The following is a 20,614-nucleotide window of genomic DNA, read 5'->3' as shown; positions in this document are numbered from 1 at the left end:
TCGTGACACAGTTTATCTTTTAACAACAGCAAGGTACAACATATAGTGGAGGGGAAGTTTTCCTCGATTCAATAAACACGTCAACAACAGTCTGATACTGTTACGGTAAATCAAACGTTAGTGCAATCACAATATATATCCACTTCCGCACCATTGATTCGTTCATGTTAAATTCTCTCACTGCTGCTCTATTCCCGTGTTCTACTGCGTGACTGATCGCCTTGAGCTTAAACTTTGCGTCATAAGCATGTCTCTTACTAGGAGCCATTTTGGGGTCTTTACACAAAACCCAGCATGCACCGCGCTCTTCTTCTTCTACGGGGGAAAATGAAGTCGGCGGCTGCTTACCGTAGTTGCAAGACCTGTTGTGGCTCAATATTGGTCCATATATAAGGCGCACCGGATTATAAGGCGCACTCTCGGCTTTTGAGAAAATTGAAGGTTTTTAGGTACGCCTTATAGTGCGGAAAATACGGTAGTTGTTTCTCAATTGCTGGCTGGAGTCATGGACTGTGTTTAGGTTTTAAAAGTTTACCCAGTTGCTAATTTAATGTGCCAGTTCGACACTATGAAGCTTACTGTAAACTGCCCGTACTGCACACAACCATTCTCTACTGCGAAGAGAGAAGCAACTGTTAATGTTAATTAAATATTTAAAAGCGCAGCCAACACAAACTGAATGGCTTCATTAACTTCCTCTGATGCCATTGCTAAAAATAAAGGAAGATTACAATTCTAATACAGTGCAGAAAATCAATGTCATCATCTCCTTCTGTTCGCTGATTCGCCCGGTCAAAAATCGACTGGAGACAATTAGAGTCAAGGGGAGAAAGCCCAGACCCTGCTGGAAGCGAGAACTTTTTTCGAGAAGAATTGCACAGTTATGAACTCTGTACATGGGAAGCGAGGAATGACAGGAAAAGGCCCCCTCCGCATATCTAAACTAAACTAAATTACCTGCTCTCTGTTGGGGGAAAAAAAAAACAAAAACAAAAAAAAAAAATACTGATATCTTACATTTAATTAGTTGGAGTGCAGCAGACGGGGGAGCTGCCCAGAGCAAAACTCCTCCATGAACATAACTGCGTGATTATTTACAATTCAAACTTACAAAGTTAGGCATAGTGATTAATCACAGCGCTGGAGTGTAATTAATCTAATTAAGTGTTTTGATCAACTGACAGCACTGTCAGTTGATTTGTTGCAGAACTGGTTCTGCAACAAATTCATTCAGTGAGAGTAATAGAAGGAACCATCAGCAATTATTGAAAATAGTGATAGGCCAATTGTACCACCATGTGCACACACACAAGCACTTGGTGAATTGGGACTGTTCTCAGTGAGCACATTTATCAGTAACATTATATGTAAATTATCCATTAGCCTTAGATATTTATGAATAACAAATGACCTCAGTGTCAGGCGTCAAAATGCCAAAGTAAAAACTATTTAATCAAAAAGCTAAGCAAGGCCGGGGCGTGCTGTGGTGGCGCAGGGGGTTAGCACGCCCCACGTTTGGAGGCCTTAGTCCTCGACGCGGACGTCGCAGGTTCGACTCCGGGTCCCGACGACCTTTACCGCATGTCTTCCCCCTCTCCTCACCCTCTTTCCTGTCTGCCTACTGTGGAAAAAATACGAGCCACTAGCGCCACAAAAACTCTTCGGAGAAAGAAAGAAAGAAAAAAAAAAAAAAAGCTAAGCAAGGCCATCTTCAAGGGTTCTTTTTACTTTTCATTGGATACATTATTAATAAGCAGCTTAGGTAATCATGCTGCAAACTGCAACATTATTTCTAAGGCACACTACCTGTTTGTTTAGCCGAGCTGTCCTGAGAGCGACCAGCAGGTTCCTTCTGATCATCCCCAGCATCTGATGGTTCCCCACAGTAAATCTCCTCATCTGACTGCTTTCCAACATCAGCTCTAAAAAACAGGAATCTGCTGGTCTCCAAGTCAACTGCACAGCTCCTGCTTTGCTCTACTATGCAGTTTTCTCTGAGCAGATTACTCATAATAACAACTTCGTTTTCTTCCTCTCGGCTCCCAGCTCCAGTTTCCCCTTCACTTTGTTCTTCTGACTGTATCAGAGCGTCAGTCTCCACTTCATCACTAGTGTTCGAGTTACACATTTGAGGCTCAGTAGTCCAGCCCAGCAATGTCCAATATGAAAATCGCTCCCAATACAAGTAGTAAGTCTCTGCAGCCAGTTGGTCCCAGAGAGCTTTCGTGTCTGGATTATTCCAGGGAGCAGTGACGGCTCCAAGATGGTCTCCAGACGGAGCACTGGTGTCTGGATGGTTTTCCAGCCAGGAGTTCCACAGCAGGTCCTGTCCATTCTTAACTTTATGGTATAGAAAACAAGAAAACAAGAAAAAATAGATTTTTAGATCCTAATACATACGTAGTTCCAGTTGAGCGGCCTCCAAGATCTTTTTTAACTATGCTAAAACTCTAAATGGTATTTTAATTCATTCTACAGCTGAAATACGGTCAGCAGGCATCACATGTAATTTTTCATAAATTATACATTGTCAACATCCCATCCTTCAAAATCCTTGTTTTCTGCTTCAGCAGTAAGTAGAGGTTATATTCTGCTCCCTAATGTGCCTATGTGAAAACATGCATATTAATAAGGATTAGGCCTGTCACAATAGCAAATTTTGCTCAACGATTAATTGTCTCAAAAATTATTGCAATAAACGATAATATTGTTTGAAGACCTTTTTACACTGATTTAATGGAAATGACGTAATAATGCATGTGATTTCCTGCCAAAGATAGATACACTTTATTTTCAAAAGAACACTTAAAACTGGAACTGATAAACAAAATAAACAAAACAACCAAAAACAAAAATAAAATGGATTCTCAGTCTCCATTAACAAAAAATGCACTTGAATAAAAACTAAACAACATAAAGCCAAAGTGGAAATAAATACTGCATTTAACCAAAAGAGTGCAGATTATGAAGTCTGTATATTATGTTGCCCTTCAGTAATAATTAGATTTAAATAGAGAAGATGGGCACATCGACTACCTGATGCAATAGTTCACACTACATGATTTTTTGTTCCTATTTTTCCCCTTACAACAATCTTAGAACGTTGGTTTTTCTAAGATTGTGTGGTGTGTTACGGTAGATCGTCGTTGCCGCTCTGATCTAAATCAGGGGTTTTCCCCGACTGGGAGCTTTAACGACACCTGTTGAATGTGACAGGTAGCCAATCAGAAAGCGCGGATTCTTCTCCGAGCTTTCAGAGGGGAAATTACGGAGGGAATCCCAAACAGCTGACACAGCGCAACCCGAAGTCCAGCGGACATTGGAGATGATATGTGGAAACAACATTAATGTTTATTCAACATGCAAAGAATATAGAAATGACAAGAGGAGGAGTTGAAGCCAAATTGCTACTGCAGTTGATAAACCCGGTAACTTTTCAGCTGTTCTTCGTTAACGTGACGTAAACAGGTTCTAATGATTTTCATTCAGTCAGGACTGACACTAGCCGCATGATTAAGCAAGCATTGATTAATGCCTGGTTTTAAAATTAGTTCACTGGACTTGTAGCCATTATTTTGTGCCCACTGTTGGACAAACACACGGCAGGAACGAACCCGTGTGTTTTTTACATCTAGGATTTCTGTCGAGTAATGTGTGATCTGTCAGGTTTTGAAACTGGGCAGACAATGGGCCAGCTCGTGTGCCATGGGCATTACACTAAGTAAAATGAGGAAGGGAGGGTCAGTGGAGAGCACTGGAGTTGAGCCCTTTTTCATTCGGTGTCATCAACAGAAAGAGAAAAGGGCCGGAAGAGACGATAATGCCGATAATTAAAATGACGTCGATAGTTTTAATTTATCGTAGGATTGTTTATCGCGACAGGCCTAATGAGGATATTTCAAAAGCTTTTAGGCTAAAAATTATTTATTTTATTTTGGATTTTTTTCTTTACATTATTCTGTTTGTAATGAACTAATTAGTAATTGACATCAAGGCATTATGTTTTGATTCATGCCATTAGGCTAAATTAGTGTGTTGTGTTCATGAAGAACACAATCTGGTAGGTTTAGCTTCAACATACACATTTACTTCTTCCATTTCCAAAAAGAGGTACAAGTACAAACATTTTTATTTCTACCCTATTATAAACTCCAATAATTAATACTGAATTTACAATATCAAAATAAAATCTAGTTTTGATGTTGCAAAACATAAAATAGAAACAAGAGTCTACTTATTACAAAACAGGAGCAACAAAAAAGCAATTATTTGACTCCAACTCTTTAACTCTCTTTTCAACTCTTTAAAGCTGCACTATGTATCTGTTTTTAGGAGTTTTTTTAAAACTGACTATTTTGTGGTCTGAGACAGATAATATGTGAACAAACTGAGCTTCTCTACTTCATCCCAGTGCTCCTGCTGATATCTGCAGAAATGCACCAACCAGAAACAACCAATCAGAGCCAGGAGAAGGGTCTTAGCACTATCAAACATACTTGTGTACGCGCTGCTTAATGTGTTAATGGCAGACAAACAACTTGATGTTACAGGAAACAGCATCAGCTGTCATTGGTGGCCATGCTAGCTAGCTTGGACATTATTGGCAGACACAGCTGTCTGGAACTAGCAGTGGTGGAGAAAGTATACAAGCAATGTATTACGGTAAGTAAAAGTACAAATAAACAAACATAATGCACTCTCCTAAAAGTAAAACATTAACATTTTAATACTGGCTTTTAGAAATACTTAATGTATTTAAGTAAAAGTACTTGCAGAATGTATTATGTAATGGTTAATACAATATCATTAAGTGTACCTATTGTATTTACTTTTAATACATCAGTAATGTGCCATTTTAATGAACAATGTTGCATATAAGGCATATTTTTATTGTGTTTACTCTCTGCAACACAGTTTAGATTTAGATTTGTGATTCTATGCATAAGAATTTCAGAGATGAACTGCATCACGCTAGTATTCCTTAAACACATCATACAGATTCATTCAAACGAGGCTCATCGGAACACATATTCTAATTTATTGAATATGACTGTAAATATTAATATGAAATGAAGATTATTCACAAGGCGCCAACATTAATTCAATAACCAGGACGTGGAGGAGTTTAACGTTACCTGGAACATTCATGTCAGGAGACGCTAAGCTCCATGTGCCCCCGACCGCAGTAATCAATGTTACTGGCAATTCTAAGCTAGCTTATAACAATTGAAGTTAAGCGCTTAGAGCAGGGGTCCCCAAACTTTCTCCTGTGAGGGCCACATAACTTGTCCCTTCTCTGATGGGGGGCCGGGGTCAGTTTGTAACAGAAAAAGTGTGACTATTGTAAGAGTGCTAAACATAAAAATGTATTGTTTTTCAGAAAGCACAATCAAATAACCTTTTCTGGATTCTTCAGAGAACAAAAGTCAGGAAATAACACTATTTATGAAATAAATAATAACCAAATAACACTGGGTTCTCCACATAAAAAAAAGGGTTAGGGTCAATTATATGCATGTATAAAATAGTTACTAACTAGTAGTTAATAATAAATAAAGTTCATTACTAAGGAACATTTATTTTATTGCAAAAGTCCAACTTATCAAATAAAAATGCACATATATGAAAATACTCTGGTATTGTTCAGGGGGCCGGACCAAATGTGGAGGCGGGCCGCATCTGGCCCGCGGGCCGTAGTTTGGGGACCACTGGCTTAGAGGTTTAACTTACCGCGATATGTTTTTTTTTCAGATTCGACTGTAAATTTTTGAAAGCTAGAAGTTCATGCTTTCAAGGGAGGCAAAGGTGATACCGAAATCATTGATTACTTTCAAACTAATGAACAAATCAAAAAAGCGCAATGTGACTTGGGTGTAACGTATAACACAATGCTTTACAGAAATGTAGTGAAGAAAGTACAGATACTTACTGTAAAATGTAGAGTAAAAATTGAAAGTACCCACAATTAAATCTACTTAAGTAAAGTTCAGATACATGAAAAATGTACTTAAGCACAGTCTCACCACTGGGAAGTAGCTGTAGCATAGCAGAGAGCACGGGGGGAAGAGTGTGAGAAGCATGTACACCAGCATGGTTTACCGCCCTAAGACTCTCTTCATGGCTCTAATTGGTTGTTTCTGACCGAGCAGGGTATTTCTGCAGATAGGACTGAGGGATGACAGAGGACCTCAATTTTCACAGATTAGGTCTGACCAGCCTGTCACAATATAGTAACAGTTTTATCAGTCTGTAGTTGTGTGTGAGAGAGAAAACAATAGTTTTTGTCCTAAATGGCCCCCCAATGGTTAAATGTTCGTGTACCCATTGTGTTGCTCTTCTTACCCCAGTAGGTTTCCCAGGAATTGTCATGGATCTCCTCTGCCACATCCATTACTTGGTGCACTTCATTCTGATGTTCCTCTTCAGAAATCACACCGTGGTCAGACAGAGCTGCTTTGGAGACCTGCTGGAAATCTTTGTCTTCCTCCTTATCTCTAGGCAGTTCTTCTGTACGCGTGATAGGCTTTCTGTTTGGCCTTCTTTTTTTCTGTCGTGACAAAAAAGGAGAAGGTGCCTCAAGCACACTTTACACTAACATGATCAGGGTTTACCCCAGTGTATTATAAGCACGGTGGGCCGCCATAATTTAAAAAATTTAAATAGTGCACGATACAAATCCGTGAAGCAGCGAGACCATGAAAGGTGAACCGCGATATAGCGAGGGTTCACTGTAGTTCATTTTTCCAGAATATTTAGAACTTTCAATACTGGGCATTATTTTTACATATTACTTGATATTAAACCATTATTAATGGTGGCACCGCTGAAGTTTTGATTTCAAACAATTTCAGAACAGAAAAAACAAAAAGCAAAATGAGATTTTAAGAGTTTTAGTGAAAATAAAACACTGCATTTGCACATGAAGTACAGATTTTGCATCACAAATTAACAATTTCAACTCTATAGAATATTACATTTTTTTCATTCTCACTTATTTGTGCAAATAAAAAACAGACTAACAGTTCAAACTATGTACAGATGTTTTTCCCCTCCCTACATTTCTCTTTATATTCCTGAGCCTTGGTGGTATTCCCAAAAGCAGTTTCTCTCCAGCTGTAAGCACAGGCCCACAGCCTGGAGACTTCACATCTCCAGGCTGTGCTTCTGTGACAGAGTTTGCAGCGCTGTTTCCCAATGCTGGCTCTCTCAGACTTTGTCTGCTTGTTGCTGACAGGTAAGTGTTTTTCCCCATGTTGAAGAAGAACACCTAGGTGGTGTGCTGCCAGCTCCTCTTGGAAACTCTAGCAGGTCTTTTGCTTCCTCCTCATTGTGACACATTGGTGCTTGTGAATCACAAACGAGTTTATCACAGCAATATCAACTAAATGATGGAACACAGTGGTGGACCACCTCTTTGTTTTACGGTGGATTGAATGTGTTCCAACCATTTGGTCCTGTGTGTCCACCCCTCCCATGTATTTATTTACTTTATTTATTGTACTCTGTCATCAGCTAACTTCTGCCAGCGCTAAACAGTGTCGCCAGTGTACACGAGGTGGATGGTGGAGCACATCGAGACCACCCTGGTATCCATCCACTTCACAAAGAGAAGCTCCCCATCCCTGTTCCACTGGATGCTGCCTTCTGGGGATCTTTTGGTGAGAGTATTTTATAAGGTGGTGGAGACACAGCCCCTTTTCTGATGATATTTTAGATTTAGTAAACCTGGAAGACCACAGTGTAGCCATTTTTATCAGCCAATATCAAAAATTTCAGGCCCCATTTTGTTGGCTTGGCTTTCATGTATTGTTTTATGCAGGGCGAGGCCAAGGCATAAGCAAACTAAGCAGCCACTTAGGGTCCCAGGGCCACCAAGGGCCCCCTCAGTAGAGCTTTTTTTTTGTCTTAGTAACAATTTCTGTCATTATAATAACAAAAACACACAATTTCATCATGAAGTGATTTGTTTTTACAATAATATATTTGATAATGTATGTAGAAATCATTATTTTATGGACAAAAAGAAAGAATATAAATTGCTCTTTGGGGCCCCCTGGTGGCCGCGGTAGGTCACGCAAGCTTCGCTGGTATGAGCTGCCGTGCAATGAGCAGAGCGCATCCAAAAGTCCAAAGCTCCAATAGAAGATAAGTTAGCAAAACAATGTCTCAAAAAAAACCTTGTCCTTCAGGGAGAAAGAAAAGAGGAAAAATAGAAAAAATCCAAAATAAAGCTTTGTCTTAATATATCTTTGTAATGTAATATTTATAAAGAAGATTTGTGAGGCTGCTAATAGAAAATTAGCTTTATAGCGACGTTGAACGGTTTAGTTCAACAGATAAACATTTATGCTAGTGTCTTTGTGTGGAGCTGAGTTTTAACTTGAAATGAGTTGATTCTCCTGCTTGGCTCTGTATATTTCTGAGGTTTTTTGGCTTCAAAACGGCATGTTTGATAACCTTTGATAACAATAATTAAAACTTCTGAATGTTTGATATTGTCTAGCAAAATGTTTTCCATCAGGCTACATGGCTGCTGCATTAATATATCAATGAGCTGCTCTAAGCTGTAGTTGGTGATATGTTGTTTGCTGCTGATCATTTAAGTGGCTAAAACAAACAGTATTTTTACATCAACTTCTAAGTTATGTGAAACTTCTGTTAAAATCCTTTCAAGGCTCGGAATCAACCCGGTACACCTCCACATTCTCAGGGGAGAAAAACTCACCTGGTGTAAATGACATTTTAAGCTATTGGAGTGTCAAGAGAAGTGGAGTTTTGATGACTACACTGAGCCCTCTGTGAAAACTGAGGATGAAGAATCTGCATCTTCACATCCCAGACGAACCTCTTCTCTTTCTAGTGGATGAGGACGGCGAACTGCAGGAGGGTGATGGACTCCCAGCATGTGAAAGGTCTGACCTCGTGGAGGGGGTGTCAAGAAAATCCGAGCTCATCCCACTTCCCCATGCTGGAGATTTAAGTTTAACAGTAATAATAAATAAAGTTATCTTTAAAATGAATCACTCAAGTGACATCAAGGCCCAACAGTAGACTTAAGTGTCAGTAAAATAAATCTGGTTGTGTGTGTTGTTTTTGTCTCATGCAAACTTTGCTTTAATTCTACTTTTTTCTATCTAATCATAAGAAATCATAGTCAGTCAGAGAAAGTCATTAAACAGGAAAAGCAGGTTTCCTGGAAAAAGAGGAAGTTTCCAGCCTGCAGATTTATAAAAATAGCTGAGACTATTCCTTAGTTTAAAGGTAAAGTTTTAAAGAATGAAATCTAAACATTATTAGTAATTGGATAAGATTCAAAGTAAAATACTTATATTAATATTGGTTTACTTGTAATAATACTTACACTTATATTTGTGGGAACACTTACAAGAAAAACAAGTAACTGTAACTTTAGTAGTAAATAATTAGAATCATGTATTATTCTTGGTTTCTTTTCAGAAAAACATCTGTAATAACTCACATTAAGATCATAATAAGAGTAACTAATAAGTTATGGTTATAAAATCATAAATGAATGATAGATCAGAGAAGCTGAAGAAAATAAATGTGATATAAGTTATGGTTATAAAATTATAAATGAATGCTAAATCAGAGAAGCTAAAGAAAATAAATGTGATATAAATGTGATTTTGACATTAAACTTGAAATGGTGTAAAAAGGTGTAACTGCAATTAAACATCACTGATATGTTGGAGGTAGAGAGTAGGTGAAAGGTTGTGCAGGCAAGGGAAACAGGAGGTTGAGCAACCCTGAGACATTAGCACAGACATCATGACATGATGTCTCTTAAGACAGTGACGGATATGAGATCATCTGTCTAAGCAGACAGATAAACCCTATAAAAGGTGGGTGCAAAAGAGGAACCTTTCGTTGGATCCTCCGGGCAGCTTCGAGCCAAGATCGAGATGGACAAAGAACTCTGCAGCTGAAGAAGAGCCGGGGCCACAGAGCCGGAGACTGTCCTGTGCATGCATGGGGACCAACCCGTCTGGCCCACAATCTGTGGCTTCGAATCGCACTTCTCTCATCGGCTGGGTTCAGACCCCAAAGACAAAGATGAAGACAAAGGCAAAGACAAAGAAGAAGAACTGGTGCCTTTTTTCCTGCCAGCACCAAGTCCTGTGTGACCTCACCATCCATGCGGAGAAGAAGTTCATCGGACCTACAGAGATCCCTGCCTTCGTCGATCAACTTCCTCCTCCTGCTGCAGCACCTTCTTCGTCGTCGTGCCAGGTCTGGGGTTCGAAACGCCAAACTCCGTCCGTCTCTCTCTAAGGTTCCTTTTTTAGTTCTCAGTGTCAGCAGTAGGGAAAGATAGACTAGATGATTGATTTTACTTATTTGATTATTTCTGCTACTGAATTAAGCTGTACTGACCCTTGCAAAACTGCCTTACTAATAAAATATTTAGCATAAAGAAAATCTAAAAGATGTTGTGGACATTCAGTTAATGAGTCACCTTAAAGTTCTTTGATGGTTGTAAAATAGCTATGATGTTTGATTCTGGAGAGGAAAAAGTGGAAAATGTTTTTAGGTTGCTGGTAGCCCAAATGTAAAACATCATCCTTGGGACTCGCCCGAGTTACTAAAACCTACCTGGTTCAATAACAAATGCAAGTTGTAAAATAGAGAACGAGCGACCGTTAACAGGTGTGCTCTGTGAAACTAGTTGGCTGTAGGCTGCTCAGTCTGGCTAATTCACAGGGGGAAGAAGGGTGGGACACCTGGATGTAGGCCATCAGATAACCAGGCGAATCGTTTCTCGAAACCAGCTTAAACAGAGTTTACTTCAGTTCTGGACAGGGTAAATCCCAGCAGATTTAGGAAACTCAATTAACCCGTTAGAAGGAGAGCTGGTAGCACATCTCCCCTCTCAGAAGAGGAAGTACGAGAGTGAGAGAGTAGAGACAGAAAGGAGGGGGGGGGTGTTGCGCAACGACAGGAGTTACGCTTAAGAAAAATTAATTTAATCATAGAATGTCATGAATATGTGTATAGGACTGCACCGATTGCAGTTTTCTGGCCGGTTACCGATCTTTAAAGAGCCTGATCTGCTGATTTTGATTTTGGCTGATACCAATTTTTTTGTCTGAAATGTCACTAAATGTAGAAAGAAAGTCACTGAGTTGGCAACAGTGGGGTGAATGTTGTTAGCTGTAAATGTGCAGACCTGACCTGGTGGGCCGGTCTATCAGTCAAACCTCTCACTGCAGAGCAGAAGGGGACAGAGGCTGATTTTTAAACCTTTGCTGACGTAAATAAGATCAGTGGATAAGATGGGCTTCACATGTAAGTATCAGCCAATCACGATCCACCAAAATTAACCCAGAAATCGACTGGCTGATAAATGTATCTTATATTATACATGCATAAGGTATAATGCAAACAGCACCATCAGAGATGCAATAAGTTTATAGCAGGTGTGCAAATGATCTAATCGTCTAACTGTTGATTCCAGCAATTCACATTGTTAGCAGAAATAGAGGGCCCCAAAACCAAATTTTGCTTAGGGCCCCATGGAGGCCCTGGTTTTATGCCAAACCTGCCTTTGGTTGGAACCATCCACTCGTCCACTGCAAGGTGCTGCCTTGGGTGGTATAAAGCACGGCACCTTGTCCCAATCATTTCCATCAGCGGCCTGACTCGGTGGAGGGGGTCATATGCTTCTGTGCTCTTTTGTTCATCATTTCACTGATCCTCTTCTGGGTCATTCATTCAAACATTGGCCAAAATGGCTAAGAACCAGTCCCTGGACAAGATGGCAGCTCGTATTTGATGACTGAAAATATTTCCAGGCGGCTGATCTCGAGGTACAACAGCATGCCAATAAATTTCTTTTCTTTCTCCTGGACTTATTTCAGTACAGGACAACTTCCTCCCTTTGGTCAGAATCCTGGCTGCCCCCTTGTTTGTATAAACATAAACTAATGTGAGAACTTATATAGAGAAGAAATAGTCAAAAATTTCGCCTGATGGTGGATTTCCAAAATTTGAAGGGGGTTGGACACCAGGAGTTCTTTTTGGAAAGAACCTTAGGGGTTGAAAGCCTGGCTTTTCAGGCTCCACATGTGTTCCACCTCAGATGATATGGGGAACTGCTGCGGTGTCTCATACTCCCAGCACGACCTCCAACAGGAACTCTGCCTCTTCCAGTTCTCCCCCTCGGAGCCAGCTGCTCTTCATCAGAAAATTTTCTAAAAGTATTAAATATGTCTAGCAGTAAATAAATAAATAAAAAATAAAAATATATATATATATTCAGTTGGTCTCAAATCCACACTAAGTAGTAAAAAAAGGATAACACTTTATTTGACGGGTTGTGAATAACACTGACATGACACCGTCATAAACATGACATAACACCTGTCATGAACATGAGGAAGTCTTCATGAATATTTATGACTGTTGTCATAAAGTGTCATTTGGTAAATCATGACATTTTTAATACAAAGTTGACATTATTCAAAATATCTTTGTTATTACAACTTGACATTTGACACCCTGTCAAATAAAGTGTTACCAAAAAAACACCAAAAAAATCATAGTAAGCTATACAGGCATACATGAAGAGTGTGGTACTGTACACTGAGAAGTGTCATATATAGTGCGCAAAAGTGCGCCCCTACACATACACAGTATAAATTGATGATTATACTAACTTATAGTATTTTTAATAGTTGATAAACTATTAAAAAAACAAAAGAAAACACAAAATAAAACTATATGTACTGTACATCTTATTATGTGTACCAAGAAAAACTATTATCCACAAAGTAAAAAGCCCCATTCATTCACAAATAAAATTCAAAACGTTATTCAATCAATCAAACGTTACCTTTCTTCAGGAGAAAAAACTGATTCGGATTCTCCAAATTCAAAACCATCCAGGAATCTCTGTGGTGTCTTTATATTCCTTGAAGGGCGTTTGCTTAACACATTTTGTTGCACTCTGCTCTTGATTCTCCGCTGTGTCACTCATTTTTTTCTCCTCACTCTGTACTTTTCGTCCATGCAGGAAGGGGAGACAAAGACTCGCATTCGCGGGCTTCCTACAGTGGCGTGTGGGTAGTTACCGTAATAACACTATGCAGACCTGAATGCGCAATTTGTTTCCTTTCAAAGACATTTTTCTGATAGGGCAAACTGTTGCAGAGTTACAGTAAGACAAAGTTGGCTTGTAAAAATGTGTCGCCAACGACACAGTCATTCTGCAAGGGTTAAACTCATAGCATCAGATTTTTGCTAGGGTAACAAAACAATCCAACTATAAAGATTGTTCTTTGAAGTAAACTTGCCAGCTTCTAAACAAAATTTAAATTGTTTAAATTTTTAACAATTTAAAATATTTTAATTTATCTATGCTGAAACCATTCAATCAAATTTAACAGCATTACATTTCTCTATCTGTGGTCTGTGTTAAAATGTTAACCCGACCACCTGGCTTAGCTAGTTTTCAGGGGGAAATCCTGCATAATGCACAAGAAAATTCATCAAGTACCACTGACCTGAACCTTCTGTTCAGAAGAGCTGGCAAATGCTACAGGCAAACCCATCTTAGCCATCAGCTCAGACTCTTCATCCAAGATTTCTACCTCTTCCTCATCTTCAGATTCTGTCAATGTAAGAAAATCTACATTTAAATTATTAAATTAATACATTTCACTTATAGCCACCTTTGCTGACACTGAAGGACACAGCAAAAATACATTAAATCAATTAAAAGATACAACAGTAAAATAATGAAATCAACTCAACAGAAACAGCAGAAGTCATCAGTCAGACAGAAAAAACAGATGTGATTTGAATTGAGGAAGTTAATCAATATTTCTGAGTTGGGATGGTAATGTGTTGCAGAGACAAGGAGTAGTGTGGCTGAATGTTCTATGACCAATAGCAGTGAGAATTTTGCAATAATTTTCTCTTGTTTACAACTTTTAACAATTATGTGTGCTGTTTGTTTTAATATTATCAGAGTCAAAGGTCAAGTTGCAAATTTGACAAATGCAATCCAAGCCATGGAAGATTAAGAAGCAGGTTGGTGTTCTCAAAGAATCATAAGACTGAGTAGCTTCAAGTGACATCATCTTAGGAAAATTCTTTCCAAAGATGAAAATTTTTCTTCCTAATTTTTTTTCTCAGAATTTTACCGGCGTAAAGCCCAGTTCACACTACACAATTCTTTATTACACAATTTTGCCCTTACAATAATCTTAGAACGTTCGACGTTCTACGATTGTCTCTTGCTTTAATCGTAACAAATCATCCTATAGTCTGTGGTGTGTTACGACTGATCGGGTCCAGGCAGAAGAACGTCGGGACCGCTCCGATCTAAAATTAGGAATATAAAACATGTTTGTCTTGGCCCAATGATCTCAGCATGTGTGGTGTCTCCCGACTGGGAGCTAGAATGCAGCCTGTCGAATGTGACAGGTAGCATGTCACATTTATTTATTTTCAACAGGAAAATAAATAAACACCACACAAAAAATTATAAACTTTTCACATAGAGTACATCTGGTTTAGAAGCTCATTCTAGCCTTAGGTTGAAATGGCGCGAGAGAAAAATTCAACAGAGAAAAATACATAAAATGTTATGTTGTGTTAATCTACTTATAGTCTAAATCAGTGGTTCTTAACCTGGGTTCGATCGAACCCCAGAGGTTCGATGAGTCGGTCTCAGGGGTTCGGCGGAGCCTCTGCCGCGGAGGTAAAGTCACACTTGTGTAAAGTCGTGATGACAGGCCCGGCTTGGCTATCACTTGCTGCAGAGGATCATGTTACATTGCTCGGCCAATCAGTGCTGCGGGAAATTTAGTGTGCGCAGCATCAGCGGCTGTCGTAGTTGTACGTCGCGTGGTTTCTTTCTTAATATTTTAATCCATACTAAATGCTCAGAACAAACTTTGCTCTGAAGATGCACTTGCCAAGGTGAAGCCACGCCTCTCTGAACTGGTCTCCCAAAAACAACAGCAGAAGTCACACTGATTTGCAGGTATGTAATTTGTGCAATAATTTATTCTGGCCCCAAAAAAGTATTTTGTGGATTCAAAATGACAAAAAACAAACTAAATTTAAAATAAAAAAAAATTAAGTTATTAAAAAATTTGTCATTCTTTGAAAAAATCCAAATTTATTTTTAAATTAGTAAAAAAAAAATATTTTGGGGGCTGAAATTCTTTTATGGGGCCAAAATATTTTTGGGGGGCCAGAATAAAGTAACACTGTAACTTGCTGTGAGTTCATACCCATGTCTTGAATTTGGAAAAAATAAATAAATTTATTTATCACTAAAGAAGGGTTCGGTGAATGCGCATATGGAACTGATGGGTTCGGTACCTCAAAAAAGGTTAAGAACCACTGGTCTAAATAGAGGAGCAAAAAAAGAAAAAAATAGGTGCAGAAGTTCATTAAACTGTGACAAGCACAGTGAGCTGCACAAATATTGCGCACGCGGCTCCAAGAGCGGTGTGGGGGATGCCAGAAAATTTGCAATTAACTCACCATGCAGTTTCAATAAATGGAGCTGGGAGACGTTACTCTTCCACAATCAGCTGGGAAAAAAATAAGGATAACTGCCATCTGGTTTTCTAAAAATGAATACTCAGGACATGCACTCTTCTAGCTCAAGCTGCTCTGATCTTTCAATTATTCAGCTTTCTGAAACAAATCCCAGTACTTGCACATATTTTACAACATCAACATAGCAAAAAGTTAAAAACTTATAATTAATCAGACCATGCTCCGTTATTATTAGATATTCAGTTGAAGTCTTATAAACGTAGTCGACCGTTGTGGCAGTTTAATACTCTTTTACTGGCAGATGAATAATTTTGTGACTTTATTTCTAATGCAATTGATGAGTTTCTGGTGTTTAATAAGAATGACTCCACTTCTCATTCACTGTTATGGGAAACACTTAAGTCCTATCTTAAAGGACAAATAATTTACTACACATCTTTGTCTAATAAAAGACATAACTCAAGGCTTACTGAATTGGCAATAGCCATTGCTAAACTTGATCAAAGGTATGCCATAAGTCCCTCACCAGAATTATTTAAAGAGGGTATAGGTGTTCAATCAGAGACTCCTTTAATTTGTACCAAAGAAACTGAACACTTACTTTTACACAGTAAAGGTTCATATTATGAATACGGCGACATGGCTGGCCGTTTATTGGCACATCAGTTACGGCGTCAGGTCAACTCTCGTATAATACCTAGTATTCAAAATACTCAACAGGTAATTACAACCGACCCCACCAAAATTAATGACATTTTTAAATTATTTTACTCTTCTTTATATTCATCAGAATTTCCCACAGATAATAATAAAATGAAAAAATTTCTTCAAAGTCTTTCCATTCCTGCTATTGATATGGATACTGCCAGGAGCATGGATATTTCACTCAGTCTTGTGGAAGTAATAAATTCAATAAAAGCGCTGCAGTCAAACAAAGCCCCTGGCCCTGATGGGGTTCCCATCGAATTTTATAAAAAGTTCATAGAAAAATTGGCACCACTATTATTGGCTATGTTTAACAAATCTTTAGAACGCAAGACTTTACCTCCAACATTAACACAGGCTACTATAGTTTTACTTCACAAAAAGGACAAGGACCCAACTTTATGTGGTTCTTACAGACCATTGTCCTTGTTAAATGCAGATGTAAAGGTGCTAGCCAAGTTGGTTGCTTCTCGTTTGGAGAAGGCCCTCCCTTTGGTTATATCTGAAGAGCAAAGTGGTTTTGTCAAGAGGTGTCAATTATTTTTTAATACGCACACCCTTTTTAATGTCATCTATTCAAAGCATTCTTCTGATATGCCCGAAATGGTAATTTCCCTGGACGCTGAAAAAGCATTTGACAGGGTGAAGTGGGAATACTTGTTTGTGGTTTTGAAGAAGTTCGGATTCGGTGATACATTTGTTTCTTGGATTCGTTTCCTTTATACAGGCATTGGATAAAAGAGCAGAGAGGGCGTGAGCATATGCTTTATTTGGTGTACTATGGAGGTGAGTTTGTTTTTTTCATGTTGTTTCCAAATATCATTCCGATGTCCACTGAACTCTCGGTTGCACCATGTCAGCTGTTTGGGATTCCCGTCTGTACTTATGTCACTGCGCTTTCAGATTGGCTACCTGTCACATTGAACAGGCAGCGATCTCGCTCCGAGTCGGGGAAACCCCCACACGCTGCAGTGATAAACTGGCCAAGACAATCCAACATGTTGACTATGCCTGATTTTAGATCGGAGCAGTTCTGACGTTCTACCGACTGGACGCAATGTGTGTAATAGTGTGTGTATTACACACCACACACTACAGGATGATCGGTTACAATTATTAGAAGCGACAATCTTAGAACATTGGACGTTCTAAGATTGTTGTAAGGGGAAAATCGGGGCAAAAAATCGTGTAGTTTGAACTGGGCTTAAGAGAACTCCAAATGCCTGGTTGACACGACAAGACTTTAAAATAGCTGTTGAATTTTCTAAACCTGAGGGAATAAAACATCTTAGGTATAGCAGGTTTTGTTGATTAGGATGTGGTGTTAAGCCACATGGCAGCACACACACAACACACAGACCAACATTCAGATCACACCTAGCAACAAGGTCAGTCAGAGCTAGCAACAGGGTTAACAAACAGGGTCAAACCCACCTCTGCAGTAAGATAAGAATTTCTGTCATTTCCTAGCACAGAGTTGCTCTCTGAAGCCAGTTCTCACTGGCAGGCCTTTGTGACTAAGACAGAGGCTCTCCAATACAACTCTGGGAGTACAGGCCCTGGTTAATTCTACAGAACATTAAGTGATAAATATAACAATATACAGTACCTGGCACTTCAGTGACTTCTCTGCCAGATGAAAGCAGTCTGTTATCAGAGCGATACAGTTCTCTGTCCCTGTTGAAAGGCAGACATACAAAGACAGTCAATGAAGACAAAGAGTCCATATACATGAACCATATCTGTGACACGTTAAGGGTTTCTTAGGTTAACTGCTGCAATATTTATAGAATAGAATAGAATAGAATAGAAGTACTTTATTCATCCCAGCAGGGAAATTACTTCGCAGTTACAGCATAGAGACGAGACACAATAACAACTACCACTGAGTAGTAGTTGTCTATAAATTGTAAAAATATGAATGTTGTTAATATAAAAAGCAACTTAAGAGCAGTCCTTGCAAAGATTCAAAAAAAAAATGTAGATATGTATATGTAAATATATGTACAGCAAGTGTGCCATAGTGCAGTTGTGCAAAATCGGACCGATTAGTGCAGAACAATGATTTAGCTTTTATTGTACAGTGAGATGGCATGTGGCAGGAAGGATTTCCTGTATCTGTCCCTACGACAGCGGAGCTGGAGCAGTCTATGTGAGAAGGTGCTCCGCTGTCTGTCCACTATGTGGTGGAGAGGGTGCTGTTTATTGTCCATAATAGATTATAATAGATATTAGATATATATCTATTAGATATTAGATAATAGATATTTGTTCCACTTGTTGTGTCACTACTCTGGATTTCTTTGAGTAATGATCAGCCAAACTTTATTTAGTCCATAGCAAATGTTCAGTCCTTTTATTAATGAATGTTTGTGTGAAATGAGCTTGATGAAAAAAAAAAACAGGAGTGATTATCACATTTGAAAAATTGGGACTCAAAGTAAACACACAGCTTACCTAGAAAGAACTGTTCACTACATGTGACTTTCCATTTTAATTACCGTATTTTCCACACTATAAGGCGCACCTAAAAACCTTCAATTTTCTCAAAAGCCGACAGTGCACCTTAAAATCCGGTGCGCCATATATATGGACCAATATTGAGCCACAGCAGGTCTCGGAACTACGGTAAGCAGCAGCCGACTACATTTTCCCCCATAGAAGAAGAAGCGCGCGGTGCATTCTGGGATATATGACTGAGCGAAGCGTGCCATTTCCATTTGTATTTGTGTAAAGACCCCAAAATGGCTCCTAAGAAAAGACACGCTTACGAGGCAGAGTTCAAACTCAAGGCGATCAGTCACGCAAAAGAACATGGGAATAGAGCAGCAGCGAGAGAATTTAATATTAATGAATCAATGGTGCGGAAGTGGAGGAAGCAAGAAGATGACCTGCGCCAAGTAAAAAGGACTAAAAGGAGTTTCGGAGGGAACAAAGCGAGATGGCAACAGTTGGAGGACAAACTCGAACAGTGGGTTGTTGAACAGAGAGCAGCAAGTATAAGTGTCAGTACAATCACTATTCGAATCAAGGCAACAGTGCTAGCACGCGAACTTAACATTAACGAATTTAGAGGCGGTCCTTCTTGGTGCTTTAGGTTTATGAAAAGACGTAATCTCTCCATTCGCACACGAACTACTGTTTCACAGCAACTGCCAGAAGACTACCAAGAAAAGTTGGCCACTTTCTGCGCATATTGCAACAACAATATTACTGAAAAAAAGATCCGGCCAGAGCACATCATTAACATGGACGAGGTTCCACTCACCTTTGATATTCCTGTGAACTGCACTGTGGATAAAACGGGAGCACGTACGGTAAATGTTCGCACCAGAGGGAATGAGAAGTCATCCTTCACTGTAGTTCTTGCTTGCCAGGCTAATGGCCAGAAACTTCCACCCATGGTTATTTTCAAGAGGAAGACCTTGCCAAAAGAAAACTTTCCAGCCGGTGTCGTCATCAAAGCTAACTCGAAGGGATGGATGGATGAAGAAAAGATGAGTGAGTGGTTGAGAGAAATTTACGTGAAGAGACCGGCTGGCTTTTTTCACACAGCTCCGTCCCTATTGATCTACGACTCCATGCGCTCCCATATCACCGATGGTGTCAAAAAACAAGTGAAGCACACTAATTCAGTACTCGCCGTCATTCCGGGTGGATTGAAAAAAGAACTCCAGCCGCTAGATATCGGTGTCAACAGGGCATTCAAAGCTAGACTGCGAACTGCGTGGGAACAGTGGCTGACAGAAGGCGAACACACGTTCACCAAGACAGGGAGACAGCGCCGGAACACATATGCCACTATCTGCCAGTGGATCGTAAATGCCTGGGCTGATATATCATTCTCAACTGTGGTCCGAGCTTTCAGGAAGGCAGGAATTGTCACTGAACCGCTAGACAACACCAGCGACACTGACTCGATTAATGAGGACTTTGACGAAGCGGAGCCGGGCATGTTGGTGCCACATTAGCCCAACTGTTTAATTCGGACACTGAAGAAGAAGAATTCGAGGGATTCGTGGATGAGTAATGAATTAATAAAGTGAGCTTTGCATGTTTATTTTGTGTGTTTACAGCTGAACTGCTGTTTACAGTTTACAGCTACGTCACTGACTCGGGGAAAATAATAAAACAGCTGTTTTTTCATTTTGGGAGTTAACGGAATTGTCTGGTTTGTAATTTATTAATAAAGGTTTGTAATTTATTAATAAAGTTTGACTGACTTATCTGACTATTTTGTTGACATTCCCTTTAGCGCAGTTCCATCTAATGGATGCATAACGTAACCCCAGCCTCTACTGTAGCGTCTATTCTATCAACACATTCTCACTCCCGACTCGTAGTTGGGACGATTTCTGACCATGAGTTGCAT

The 20,614-nt window shown here is 39.4% G+C and overlaps 1 protein-coding gene across 4 annotated transcripts in view; it reads right to left on the bottom strand.

Annotated features, from left to right (window-relative positions):
* tgs1 (trimethylguanosine synthase 1) overlaps nt 1-20,614 on the bottom strand; it is a 54,931-nt gene that overhangs the window by 31,844 nt on the left and 2,473 nt on the right. Inside the window, exons 2-5 of one of the 4 annotated variants that reach the window (XM_028020898.1) lie at nt 17,852-17,919; nt 13,524-13,648; nt 6,343-6,547; nt 1,807-2,340 (exon numbers count right to left, since the gene is read on the bottom strand). In XM_028020898.1, the coding sequence (XP_027876699.1) occupies nt 1,807-2,340; nt 6,343-6,547; nt 13,524-13,648; nt 17,852-17,919 (932 nt within the window). Of the gene's footprint in view, nt 1-1,806; nt 2,341-6,321; nt 6,548-13,519; nt 13,649-17,851; nt 17,920-20,614 lie in introns of those variants that run through there. The other 3 variants (XM_028020897.1, XM_028020899.1, XM_028020900.1) reach the window with 3 other exon arrangements.

The sequence above is a fragment of the Xiphophorus couchianus genome, chromosome 6 (genome assembly GCF_001444195.1).
Source record: "Xiphophorus couchianus chromosome 6, X_couchianus-1.0, whole genome shotgun sequence".
Lineage (NCBI taxonomy): Eukaryota > Metazoa > Chordata > Actinopteri > Cyprinodontiformes > Poeciliidae > Xiphophorus > Xiphophorus couchianus.
The sequence above is the reverse complement of the archived record's forward strand: the minus strand, read 5'-3'. Positions and strand labels throughout refer to the sequence as shown.